This window comes from Guyanagaster necrorhizus, assembly GCF_019112545.1.
Source record: "Guyanagaster necrorhizus MCA 3950 unplaced genomic scaffold BT62scaffold_2, whole genome shotgun sequence".
NCBI classification, from domain to species: Eukaryota; Fungi; Basidiomycota; class Agaricomycetes; order Agaricales; family Physalacriaceae; genus Guyanagaster; species Guyanagaster necrorhizus.
In genome coordinates, this window is record NW_025064881.1 from 948,997 (window position 1) to 961,109 (window position 12,113).

At 47.8% G+C, this 12,113-nt stretch overlaps 6 protein-coding genes across 6 annotated transcripts; 4 read left to right on the top strand and 2 right to left on the bottom strand.

Annotated features, from left to right (window-relative positions):
• Positions 1-514: 514 nt before the first annotated feature.
• On the bottom strand, positions 515-3,115 carry BT62DRAFT_270641 (kinase-like protein). Its single transcript, XM_043180318.1, has 11 exons — positions 2,908-3,115; positions 2,613-2,845; positions 2,444-2,558; positions 2,108-2,391; positions 1,943-2,054; positions 1,649-1,891; positions 1,348-1,599; positions 1,215-1,283; positions 1,074-1,167; positions 894-1,027; positions 515-848 (listed from the first exon to the last, which is right to left on the bottom strand). The coding sequence occupies exons 2-11, from the start codon at positions 2,837-2,839 to the stop codon at positions 615-617; spliced, it is 1,764 nt and encodes a 587-aa protein (XP_043045400.1). The 5' UTR covers positions 2,840-2,845; positions 2,908-3,115; the 3' UTR covers positions 515-614.
• Positions 3,116-3,490: 375 nt separating this feature from the next.
• Positions 3,491-5,519, bottom strand: BT62DRAFT_1071108 (kinase-like protein). Its single transcript, XM_043178727.1, has 9 exons — positions 5,434-5,519; positions 5,230-5,338; positions 5,029-5,161; positions 4,843-4,976; positions 4,523-4,786; positions 4,285-4,467; positions 4,159-4,227; positions 3,893-4,105; positions 3,491-3,832 (listed from the first exon to the last, which is right to left on the bottom strand). Exons 3-9 carry the CDS (start codon positions 5,057-5,059, stop codon positions 3,599-3,601), a joined length of 1,128 nt encoding a protein of 375 aa, XP_043045401.1. The 5' UTR covers positions 5,060-5,161; positions 5,230-5,338; positions 5,434-5,519; the 3' UTR covers positions 3,491-3,598.
• Positions 5,520-6,229: 710 nt separating this feature from the next.
• BT62DRAFT_270932 (uncharacterized protein) lies at positions 6,230-7,252 on the top strand. The gene is made up of 4 exons (XM_043180319.1): positions 6,230-6,401; positions 6,450-6,796; positions 6,848-7,068; positions 7,121-7,252. The coding sequence occupies exons 1-4, from the start codon at positions 6,354-6,356 to the stop codon at positions 7,135-7,137; spliced, it is 633 nt and encodes a 210-aa protein (XP_043045402.1). The 5' UTR covers positions 6,230-6,353; the 3' UTR covers positions 7,138-7,252.
• Positions 7,253-7,292: 40 nt separating this feature from the next.
• BT62DRAFT_881377 (uncharacterized protein) lies at positions 7,293-7,655 on the top strand (the record flags this gene model as incomplete). Its single annotated transcript, XM_043182669.1, has 1 exon — positions 7,293-7,655. A coding segment is annotated over one exon (363 nt), but the record flags the coding sequence as incomplete, so codon positions are not given.
• Positions 7,656-7,906: 251 nt separating this feature from the next.
• On the top strand, positions 7,907-8,862 carry BT62DRAFT_977680 (uncharacterized protein; the record flags this gene model as incomplete). The annotated part of the gene is made up of 6 exons (XM_043189294.1): positions 7,907-7,927; positions 8,166-8,293; positions 8,338-8,414; positions 8,465-8,619; positions 8,666-8,722; positions 8,776-8,862. 6 exons carry the CDS (start codon positions 7,907-7,909, stop codon positions 8,860-8,862), a joined length of 525 nt encoding a protein of 174 aa, XP_043045404.1.
• Positions 8,863-10,785: 1,923 nt separating this feature from the next.
• On the top strand, positions 10,786-11,855 carry BT62DRAFT_880896 (CBD9-like protein; the record flags this gene model as incomplete). The annotated part of the gene is made up of 3 exons (XM_043182645.1): positions 10,786-10,980; positions 11,047-11,171; positions 11,231-11,855. 3 exons carry the CDS (start codon positions 10,786-10,788, stop codon positions 11,853-11,855), a joined length of 945 nt encoding a protein of 314 aa, XP_043045405.1.
• Positions 11,856-12,113: the final 258 nt, after the last annotated feature.

Here is a 12,113-nt window from a genome sequence, read left to right on the forward strand (position 1 = left end):
GAAAACTTCAGTGTTCTTCGTGCAGTCCGTAATGTCTTTAACGACGAAGGAGTGTCGCGAATGGAAGATGACGAAGGCGTTTACGGAGCCCGTTCGTTCCATCTGTTTCCTCTCCTTGCACTATCCGCTGACACCTTGTAGGATATCTATGAAGCAGACACGCAAACGGTGTATGCTTCCACCTGATTGTCCAAAGACAAGCCTATCGTATTGTCAAATATAGACACCACGATGTTACGGAAAGGTAAATCTCAGCATAGAATATCCGTGTATACGCCGAGGCGCATTTATACCATCTCGCCACCAGAACACAATATTATTGCGGGCAAAAGGTTTCCCCAAAGTCTCGAAAAGTCTTGAGACACATAGCAAGTACGCTGGTCTTTCCTCATGAGCAATGCACTTTACTGGCATTATCCAAAGTTGGGGGTTTAACTGAATTACTACTACATGCGGTGGCTTTGCTCTGTTTCTGAAAAAACTATCAGCTAATTCATCGCGTGTTCCTTCTCATATCAATTCCCGTGGAAAACTGCTTGCGAATATGCCATTGTACCAAAGTATGAAAATAAGGAGACTCTTCTGGTCCTTACAATGCAACTTTGTGGCCGCCCTCACCCCGGACGGACAGCTGCGCTTTTCCCCCGTATAATTCTTTTAATTTCACTATTCAAGCTCTCCATTGTTGGCCTATCACCTGGTTCATGAGACCAGCACCGCATCACCACGGCCCACAATTCATCTGAGATTTCTGGCGGCCGGCTAGGACGTTGCTTTCGACGCACTATCCGATTCACAAAAGCGAAATCATTCGGAATGTTGGGTAGAGGGGGCAGTCCTGTGTACAGCTAATTCTTTCGTCAGTGTTTATGACGGGCTGCACCACAACGTACTTGGCATATGAGCATAGCAAATGAATATACGTCGCTCTCAGGTGTTGGGCGGGCGCTTGCTAGATGAAAATCCTCGGGAATCAGCCGTTCTGGCGCCATCCATCTGGTAGTGCCAACAGCTGAACCGTGGTCTTCTACTCGGAGTAAGCACCGATCAATATAGTTGTTGTCTAGTCTTACCTCCACTATAGCAATAGTATTCGTTATCAATGAACGAGGAAATCCCGAAGTCCGCAAGGCGAGCCTTTTTCTTCGCATCAACAAGTATGTTTTCCTACTTAATTTGATCAGTCAGAACTCGAAAAAGAGTTTATAACCAACAGCTTTAATGTCTCCGTGTGCGACACCATGCGCATGTATCCAAGTAATTGCACTCGCTACTTGGGATACCTGAAAACGGATGTCACCAAATCAGCGAGGAACTTAGGTTACGACTCAGCAACTGAGGATTCACCAGCAGGGCTTTCCCGTGGGTATCTATAGACTCTTCTGAAATGTATTTCAAAAGAGTACCGTGAGGCATCCACTCGCTGACAAGCCAAATTTCAGATGCCCCCAATGGAGACGATCCACCTGACTGCGAGTCAAGCATTTGTTGCGCCCATTCCGGCTTGGTCTTAATATCAACTGCACCAAAGAACGGAACGATGTAATCTGATCCAGTACGCCACATTTCGCGCCAGGTCCACGTTTCGAACGCAAATTTCTTATCCAGGTGAGACTCATATAGGAAGATAGCATCAACAATCACTAACCTCGTCCCAACGAGACTGGAATTTCTTGACAGTCACCGTCTTGGTCTCACCATAAATCCGACACGTCCCTCGGTAAATAACGGCAGAACCACCCTCAGAGATTGGTGATGGAATGATATCTTTGATGGCCTCGGGGCGTATCAAGAGCTCATTTACGAGCTGATCTGTTCCTCCGAATTTGGTCAGTGCAATTTCGATCAACTTCCGACTGTCATCGTAGGACACATTATTCCAATGGCTGAGCTGTGTAGCTTCAAGTCACATAGCACACAAGTCTAGGAAAGGAGAACATACCCGAAGCAAGCTGACCGCTGCCCTCGACTTATGTCCTGGAGATACGGTGGCCATTTCGTCGGAAGAGCAGAAACGCTGTGCACTCTGGAGAACGCTACTTGCCCATGCGCGTCTGTCATCACCGAGTAATTGGAAATAGGCAATTACAATTCCGAAAGACTTCACCTTTTGAGCTTCCCTTGCCAATCATCTCGCATGCTGTTTTCAGAATTACATGATTGATCTGCTAAGAGATGGATTTTGTCCCATATTATCTGCTCGAATATGATCCAACGTAGGGTTTCCCAAGTCGCCCACGTTTCAAAGCTTTTATATGCTGATTCAATTCGGGTAAAGATGTTGTGCTTCTCGTCAACGAATCTGCCTTCTTTTGCGCTTTCAACTGAAGGATCTAATGCAGCGCCGATCTCTACGAGACGGGCTTTAGAACTTGAAGAGATAAGAGGTGACTGTACAGAATATACATAAGCATCCTACGAAATCCTGACATTGATTACGCACGTCCATGTTTTTCAGGTTAAGAACGGCATTTCTCGTATGTTTCTCTTCTCCTTCCTGAAGGCCAGCCTGGAGGACCACTTGTGCAAGAGAAAGTACATCACCTGCCCACCGTTCACTGAAGCCGCGATTAGCGCGCATACCAAAGTGCTGGAAGAAAGTAGAAGCTTACTCTTTTTCTTTCGTCCTGCTCAGTGCCGATATCGTATTCCAAATTATTGGTTCAGATGAAAGCCACCAAAGCGGACCTTTATCTGCAGCACTCGTGCAGATTTTCTGCGTCTGTTCCAATGCCTTTGATATGCTTTTGAATGTATTCCAATTTGGCATCTTAGCATCACCAAGGTTTTTTGCCGCCTGGTTGAGTTGGCGGGAGTATCTATAGTATGCCTTCGTCATTTGACTCTAGCACAAATTATGTAACTCAGAAGTGGTCAGGCCTGGTATTTGGTATGTATACAACGTACCTGTCCAAGCTGCAGACATTCTATCACGTTCAAAAGGGTCCCGAGCTCTGTCTCCGCGTGTCGGATACGGGATATTATTTTATTTTCTGCGTCGATCCTTCCTTGCGGTTTATTGCTGACATTGGGTACACGTAGTTCACGTGTTATTGATGAAACCTTTTGCGTATTATCTAAGGGAGATTTGGGTTTCGCCGCCCAATCTGTATGAGGTCCTCTTGTCTTATACACAGACTTGTTCAATCTATCTTCCAGCCGTTGTAGTAACTGGTTAGCAAAATCCTAGTGTATCCAACATTGAGAGATGATAGCACTTAGATGGATGAACTGGTGGTACTTGACCGAATACGAAGACGTCTGAATTGGGAGCTTCGAGTCTGGCTTTCATGCTCTTGAGCCGCTCTCGAGCATGGCGTTCTCTAGCATCATACATCGAGCTTCGGCGATGACAAGAATGGATGTTGGTGTTTGGAGGTAAGGGGAAGCCTAAGGGAGGGTGTATATGACAAAAGAACAGGTGTAGCTCCAGCAAGGCTGTAGGGCAGGCTTGTTGGATCAGATGATGACTTATAAAGACGTGCCCATTAGAACATCAATCAATCAATTATGGTCGTTTATTTTTGTAGCTGTGTCAACGGGAAAGAAGCCAAAAAAACCCGACTGCGAGCAACGAGCGCCTATTTCACAATTCGATCTAAACACCGCGCCGTTCACGCATGGCTAAAGCAACAGCTGCCATCGTGGGTCTGTCATGTTTGTCTTGTGCCCAGCACTTCTCAACCCAAGACCAAACTCGATCCGGCACATCTAACGAGATCACACCGTCCAAGGTGCCATGCATAGGACGCGCAGGTCGCACTTTCTTCTCCAGTTGGATTAGGAGAGCGCCAAACGCAGTGCCCGAAAAAGGACCTTTACCTCGATAGACCTAAAAAATATACATTTTTCAGAACGTGAAAAGGAAACGGGAAGGGGTGGGAACCTGTACCTCGTAACAAAGGCACGCAAAAGCGTAGACATCTGAGGCCTTCGAGACGCACATATCCTCATCATCCACATCACCGCATGCCAGAAGTTCAGGAGCTTTATGTCCAGGAATACCACTTCCCGACCTCGGAGCTGATCTGGTAATGACACTCAAAGCAGCAAGGCCAAAGTCTGCGATCTGAGCGTGGTACTCATTATCAATAAGCACGTTGGACTACAAAGCAGTGTCAAAGCAGAGACACTGTTACATTGAAAACAGTGACTTACTCCATATAGATCACCATGGACAATGCCAGTATCATGCAGGTATGTCAATCCTTCAGCGACTTCAGTGAGCTTGATCACATCAAGTTATGTACTGAATATCAATGACATATGAGCAGCGGTACTTACAAGGCGTTCGCAATCCAATGCTTCAGGACCGGTTTGTTCCCGGAATTTCATTATGGAGCCATGAGATCTATAAGGCAAAACAATGCTAAGATGTGGTGAGAAGGATACTTGATCTATCCCAAGGACAGGAAGGATATTTTTGTGATGAGCAGTGCACCACAGAAAGGCCTCCTGGCAAAAGCGCTAGAGAAGTGTAGCTGCAGTCAAAGCTGCACACGATAACAACAAGTCCTCTCACCTTCATAAGTAATCCTGGATTTTCACGGAAGTCATCGACCCAGAAGCGCAGGACCTTGAGAACAACATCGGTGCCGTTATATCGTGCACGATAGATCCTAGCATTTCCTCCTTCATTGAACACCTGGTCTTCATGGTCCTCTGATGTGATCAGAAAGTTACGTGGCAAGATATTGCTGTTGCAAGCAAGCTCTCGCAAAAGCCTGCAGCATCTCTGATGAACTCTCAGATCATATCGGTCGAGGAGCACTCGACCACTGACAAGCTTAACAAACAGTTAGTGTAATACTCATGAAGGGAGTCTGTGAAGCAAGAACAAACTTGAAAAAATAGGTCGAGCATCTGCACTGCGTTGTGTCCTGTTAATGAGGCGAAAGAGCAGCTGAGCTCACGTGAGCAACATATATTCATGGCAGACTGGCACAGGGCATCCATGTCAGATGCTATCTCAAGTACTGGCATGAATGTGAGATGTATTTGAGAAGATGAAAAGCAGTTGGGAATTACCTGAGGAGGCCAAATCTGCTGCTTGCTGCATTGTCCGCGAGATGGTGGTGTCTTGCTGTTGAGATATTTTTATATTCCCGACACAAGTTACTGTGTTCTTGTAGGCTGTTCTTTGTATTGATTTTGATGCTTCCTGGAAGTAAAGAAGGACCATGAGTTCGTGAATAAGAAGAGGGTCATCAGTAATTTGACAGCACCGACCTCGCCCGCACATCCCGAGCCAAAGCCATTGGAGATTGAACGAAGACTTGTTGATCGACAAAGTAGTATAGACTGGCAAGCGGTCCCTATCCTAGCCTTGGGCAGTGACCTACGTTGCAAGGATGTTGGTAAGCTGAGTTGACAAGTTGACAAGTTGACAACGTTCAAGGGTGAAACAAGGGTTGCAACGTTGAAGAGTCGTACCTTCCACCTTCTTCTCGAGATTGAGAAATGTACGCCAAGAAAGTGTTCAGTTGGGCTCCCAAATTGCTAACAGTGACAGATTCGGACAAAATCGTCGACTTTGTTATGCCGGGCCGCGACCCTTGGGATTTGAAAATTTTCCACTCTATTGCCTCCACCAATGTGGATAATGAATTATGAACAGCAGGGTCATGATACTGACTTCACTAGACTGCAGCGTGTTATGATACTCCGTCTTGAAAGGTAATTCTCGTCGCTCCATCATATTTATCGAAGCTGACTTGCTTGACACCGTCTTTCTTTGAAGCTTAACATTGTCGCACAGACCGTTTCAAGTTCGTTTGTTCGAAAGTCTGTTGGTGATTAGGGACTAGGATTCCACTGATAACTAATAAGTTGCCCTCTTCATGTCGCCGGTCAATGTGACATCGAAGTTTGTGATGGGAAGACTTGTATGGGTTAAAGAATACGATCATCCGTGGTGCTCAAACGTGAGAACGTGCTGGCTTGTCTGTCGAATTGCTGGCCGCTAAATGAGATCACCAGGTGCCCAAAGCCTCCTGGCTTATATCTTCCGGATCTTTGAATCGCATCTGCCTCAGGCACCTAGCCTCTTTTGGGTGGATGTTCCCTCCAGAAATTAAGCACCAGTTGCTGTGGACTTGCAGATAAATGGGCCAAGTGCGCTGAAAAAATTCCCCTATGTTCTGCCTGACATGTGGCTGTTATTCCGGAGCTATGTTATGAGACATCACGGTCATCTTGCGTTTTGTCCGACTCTGGCGGGTTACACGGTGATCAGGAGTGAAATCGCACGACCCCCGGCCATCACCCGATCGACTTGGCTGCTTGGCTGTAACTAAACCCTACCCTCACTCTCACTCTCACCATCTCGCAGGATTATACAGACTTTCACGAAAATGTTATTTGATATACCAGCAGAATTGACAGAGCATATCATAAAACAGGTATGCATCTGATTTTGTGGACTATCTCACTATCTGAAACCTCTTCAGTTGAATAGCCGTTGCGATCTCGTACGTTTGGGGTCAACATGCAGGCAGGCGCGCGCCGCATGCCAGCCGCGAATCTTCCTTAATCTGAAGGTTCGAGTCGGTTGTCAATCTCAAAACGACCGAAACATGTCCCTTCTCAAAAGTCTTTCACGAGGAAAGACAGACGTAGCAAAATACGTGCATAAATTATCTATCTTCACAATCTTCTCACGCCGCTACGACTCCCGCCGTTCTGAGTTGTCAGATGCCTACAACAGGACGGCTCGTACGAAGGCGCGTGGATTGGAAAAGATGATGAAGCTCATTGTTCGTGTGATCCCGCAGTTTGTCTCCCTGGAATATTTTCAGTGTGTGATCTCACACTCGTCGTATGCTCTCATCTGATGATTCTTTCTCAGCTGTGATTTGGAGCCTTCAGGAGGTTACAAGCTTACCGATGTCGACATTATCGTTCGAGCTCTGGCGGGCCTATCACACCTTGCTAGTTTGAGCCTTGATTTTGGCCATGGCCCCTTCCTCTTGGTCCCGCCTTATCTCACTAGGACCTCTTTGAGCCAATTCAAAACCCTTCATTCTGTGGAGATATGGGGAGAAGCCAGTTCCTATGAGACTGTCCTCGGTCCGCTGCTTGCTAATAATCCTGAACTGACTCGCGTAACCATCTTCGGTAGCGGATCCGCACTCGTGACATCACTGGGTGAGATCCAGGCCCTGTACGACATTCCCGTTCTCCCTATTACCAGTATTTGCATTGGGTGTTCGCTCGACGCTACCATCCCGCAATTCCTTCCTCACCTTCGCCATCTCCGCATCGCAGGTACCAACGGTTTTGGCATACCACCCGACTTTTGGATAGCACTCATCCATAGGGGGATCGCGCTTATCACCTTAGTCACTAATATCACAACGGATGCCCTTATGGCGTACCTCGAGTCCTACTCTGGTCTAGAGGTGCTTTCGTTGTCTCCGGTGAACGATCATCACGCGGAGGCGTTCTATCAACGCGTTCTCATGCAGCATGCCTATACTTTGAGAAAGCTCTCCATCGAGATCGAGTCAGTGGGGAGATGGTGTGTTGGTCCGCGTGCTTTCGAGATGATATCCCAGTGCACGGGTCTAGTCGAGCTGAACATGCCCGTCTACGTGAACGGGGTTGTGTATAATACCCAAAAAACGGCAGTGAGTATCTCACAAACCCGGTCCTGAAATCAATGCTTATGCTGAACGAAGGTGGACCTTCAACACCTTCTTACCCGTTTGCCAAATTTGCGACAGCTTTATATGCGGGGCCCAAAGCCGACCCATGAGTTCACGGGCTTGTTTATCCAGAGTGCCATCAGTCATTTCCGCATGGATAGGCCGCTAGAAATGGAAGTTTCAACGGATTTATGGGTTTATCGAGCCAAAAAGGAAGATGCTTTCCATGTTCTGCGGTGTGTCGGGACGTGGAAAGCGACATGTTTGCCATGGAATTTATGGTAGAAAGTTGCCAATCTTGCCGAATCGATTTAGATCACCGGTTTGTTACCCGAGATAAGATGACCAAAATCCTGACTCTTCCCGGGGTTATGCCATTCATGAGTGCCGTTCAATCTCGCTACACTCAAGGTGGGAGGTGCCTCTGTCCCCTCGAAATCCGTTCTAAACGCTATCCCAGGATACCATCGGCATCCACCCATCCAACTTTGGCATTCTGCCTAAAACGGCGCTCCTGAGCTCAACAAAAAGTACGCTAATCGGGTGCTGCACGACGTGGGACTGTGTGCATGGGTCTTTAGCTCTACAGAGGCTGGCAAAGGGAAGACTTGGTATGGAGACGGATTCAGACTGCATTATAAATGTCCGTCAATTGCACCAGCAGGATAACAAAAACTTGAGAATTGTGCAGGTTGGTCGTCTTCAGACCGTTCATATCCGAAGTGGTACTCGCAACGGTGAAGTCCTCGAAAGCTGAATCTATCTGGTGTACGTTCCATTCTGTACCAGTCCTCATCTTGACTTAATCGGTATGATAGTAACGACGGGATTGTCATACATATCATTGATGTACCTCCTCCAACCTTCGGCATTTGACCTGAACAAGCGGGTACCAGATTCTGAGCTCATCATTTCCTCTGAGCTGCTTGATGCCGGTGTCGCGTCGAGGATGCACATTGATGCTGGGTGTGTCGTACGGAGGCGGATGAGTTTATGACGGCGAAGCTGGGCCACCAAAGGCGACTGAAGGATTCCTGGTGAAGCAAGAATCGAAGAGAGCACTGTATCAGATCGTGGTGTGTTTTCCTCCTTGTTTTCTTTCTGAGCCGGCTACTAACGCGATGGCCAGTGTTCGATAGCGGAGTCAGGCCTCGACAACGTGTCATGGAGGAATGCGTTTCAAAAAGAAGCAGAAGGTGATGTGGTCGTGGAGTAACGACCGGTATGTTCATATATACTCCTTCCCTTATATTTCCATCATCTGACTTGAAGAAAACTAGACCTTGACCGTGTTTAATGATGGAGCACGACGACTTCAGGCTACAGTTTGCAAAAATAGCCTTGTGTTCTTTCGCAATGATGGGATCTCGCTAAACCCGTCGGCATGCCTTGGATTATGCTCAACGCTGACAGAATAAAGGTCATTGGCACAGCCGATAACAACGATATGCACGGACTAGCCACCAGTGTTTTCATGCCAAGGGAGACTCGGGGCGTCTCGTAGTACTCTGGCTGTTTACATCGACACTTATGGCAATGATAGAGGGGATGCGGGTACAACCTTGATAGGGAGATGGACGAGGAGATCCTCGAAAGGGGATGTGCTCATATTTACAACTTCAGGTTCACCCAAGTGAAGAGAGTATCGATTCATCGTCGTACAGAATTTTTGTATTCTAAATCGGTATCCTGAATGGAGAATCGGTCTGGTCTGGTCGACTCTGCGAAATAGAAAATAACAGAGGGATGGATGGTAGGTTGGGTAAAATACGCCTCGGACTCTTTTTCCGCGTCCAAAATCCCCTTGGGGTCTGTCAGATTAGAGAGATCCCGCCCGACCGGCAAACAGACATATATCTTGCGACAGTACGATTTTGAATCTGGAATGAAGGGATAGTGACGCCTCGCACTGGTTTGAGGCCTTGGAAATACCCTCTCGGTGGTGATGGATATATCTAAACCTTCGAGTTCACTCTTTGGAGCCGAGCAACCGCCATGTTCTCAGCAGGATTCCAGCGCCTGAGATCGTCATGGGCTGGTCACAACGAAATTTAATCTCTAGGTATCTCAACCTGGGCAGGAGGGTATCTCAATAGGTGGGGTCACGTGAGTGTCCATTTCTGGATTCTAACACGCTGAATATCCGAGTCAGCTTGAGAGGAGTGAGCCTGGTAGGGCATAGCTCGACATTATCAGTGAGCACAGGGATATCTAGGGAATCCTGAAGGGAAAGCTTCCGGAATCCAGATTGGACATCTCCAGCATCGAAGCAACGGACGCCTTCGTAGATTTCGGACACTCCAACGTGGTGTCCATAATACCTCAGGTGTCTGTCTCCTGTCTGTCATATGTGTGTCTGAACGCCACTGATTTGTGCTTTCGTCATACTAATCTCCGAATCTTTAGGCTCTGGTTCAAATAGGCTCTTCGCCTGTTGCCATTGTCAGTTTTTCCAATACCTGAAATCGTGTCGCTTTACGACTCTATTGATCCTGTTGTTTGCATCTCAGCGATCTGAACAGCGGCGCTCATGACACTAGGCTGTAACCCGAGATTCAACATGTTCTCGAAGCCTCAGCACGGGACGGTCGAGATGGCGCAGGGTTTCGGCTCCCGGTGACGCCTATCAACCACCAATCATGTCGAAGCTATTTCGCATGAGCAGAAAAGTTGCCAACGCAACTACGCAACCCTGTTCTTCCTACCGAGCATCTCTAGACTGCGGCGGGTTGACTTCGGACCTCTGCCTCTTGAAGCAAGCAATGTTCTCGCTTTCGAACTCCGAGGTTCACGGTATAGACACTACAGTCACATCTTGTCCTTGATCCAGATTCGCGCACCTCTGGTGGAGCGTCTACATTGATAGGGATGCTGCATTCTATCTACTGGAGAAAATGGTATCTTTTTTGTTCCAGCTTTCGCGTTGTCATGCGTGGGTGCCGATTGGATCCACCTGCTCCTCTCCACAGATACTCCGCCTGGTAACCACTACTTGTGTGCATATAAAGACTGTCAAAGGCAAATGGAAATGCTAATATCCTTTCTCTCATTCGCTGCCTCTTGCCTTCTTTGCGGATCCCCGCCCAGGTTATACTACTCTCTTTTACTCGTCCAATACTTCAATTCCGTCTCATTGGCTATGTTCTCGCGGCGTACCTTTGTGACTTCTGTCGCGGTGCTATTGGGCATCCGAGGAGCTGCTGGCCAGTCTGCCTCTGCTTACACCGACCCAACAACGGGAATGACCTTCCAGGCATTGCAAGATTCATCGACGGGATTTGTCCTTGGAATCGCACTGCCAGAAACCATTGGTACTGATTTCATTGGTCAGATGGTAAGCTTTGGGTTTTTTGGCTCTAATAATTAGTGTTTAAATTCTTCCTTCCCCTTCTCTGAACAGGTGTTTGCTCTGACCGACGGAGCAGGATGGGGAGGTGCTAGCTTTAATGGTGCCATGACCGAGAGTCTGCTTCTCGTGGCTTGGCCGAATGGGGATGAAGTTATGGCATCTTTCCGAGAGGCAACGTTCGTGTCCTATCATTCTGTAACTGCTAGGCTATTCATTTGACAAATTTGTCTTACAGTGAGTACTCTACACCACCTGTTTACAACGGCAGTGACGTCACACTCTCTACCGTTGCCGACGGCACATACATCAACGATACCCATCTCTCCTTGACCTTCCTTTGTGGAGGCTGCATCGTTGGAGACGACCTCACTTTCTCCAGCAATGACACCAGCGCTGTCTTGGGCTGGGCATATTCAACCTCAAGCCCTTCAGACGTTACCGACGAAAGCACCGATTTGGTGTACCACAGTGCTGGATATGGAGAGTTTGGGCTGGGGATTGCCGATGCTCAGACGTCTGAGTATGAGACTTGGGCCGCCCTTGCTGTCGGGGATGATTCTGGAAGCAGTTCGTCTGCGGTTTCTTCCACGCCGGTGCCGGTTTCTTCTGTGACGGCCGCTGCGACTTCAACCATCGTAGCGTCGTCCTCCACCAGGAGTGCTGCCTCTGACGCGTCGTCTTCTGCGACCAGCGAAGCCACCATCACGACGACCAAAGTAGCTAGTACAACTTTGGCATCAGTGGGCACGACAACTACGAGCGCGGACTCGTCAACCATTACAGATGCCAATGTCTGTATGAATAGTATGTTTATGTTATCATTCCCCATTTTTCCGACGTGCTTAACGAACCGAAATTAGACTATAATAGCTGCATTGCTGCTAGTCAGCCGGATCCGGACTGGGAGGGATGTGGTGCGACGAAGGATTCTTGCTTGGCGAATGCAACATACGTTCGGACAAGGAGGTCGAGTAGTCTGGGACGCCGGTTGTAGGGGTAGCTTCGCAGGCACACTAAAAAATCCTTCAGGAATTTGCCGCATATGATATCCTCAACATGCCAGTCATGGAATGTTCTATCAGAAATTCTTGTGTTGGTCCTTTCATGTCCTTTGATGC

Excerpts from the sequence above, each read along its gene's own strand:
- BT62DRAFT_1071108 (XM_043178727.1), bottom strand. The coding sequence starts at position 5,059 with ATGCAGCAAGCAGCAGATTTGGCCTCCTCAG. Across the intron at positions 4,468-4,522 it reads ATCCAGGATTACTTATGAAG|CGCTTTTGCCAGGAGGCCTT; the intron begins GTGAGAGGACTT and ends ACACTTCTCTAG. Across the intron at positions 4,106-4,158 it reads TCCATGGTGATCTATATGGA|TCCAACGTGCTTATTGATAA; the intron begins GTAAGTCACTGT and ends ACTGCTTTGTAG.
- BT62DRAFT_270641 (XM_043180318.1), bottom strand. The coding sequence starts at position 2,839 with ATGACGAAGGCATACTATAGATACTCCCGCCAACTCAACCAGGCGGCA. Across the intron at positions 2,392-2,443 it reads TTAACCTGAAAAACATGGAC|TCACCTCTTATCTCTTCAAG; the intron begins GTGCGTAATCAA and ends TATTCTGTACAG. Across the intron at positions 1,028-1,073 it reads ATACTATTGCTATAGTGGAG|AAGACCACGGTTCAGCTGTT; the intron begins GTAAGACTAGAC and ends TACTCCGAGTAG.
- BT62DRAFT_270932 (XM_043180319.1), top strand. The coding sequence starts at position 6,354 with ATGTTATTTGATATACCAGCAGAATTGACAGAGCATATCATAAAACAG. Across the intron at positions 6,402-6,449 it reads CAGAGCATATCATAAAACAG|TTGAATAGCCGTTGCGATCT; the intron begins GTATGCATCTGA and ends AAACCTCTTCAG. Across the intron at positions 6,797-6,847 it reads GTCTCCCTGGAATATTTTCA|CTGTGATTTGGAGCCTTCAG; the intron begins GTGTGTGATCTC and ends ATTCTTTCTCAG.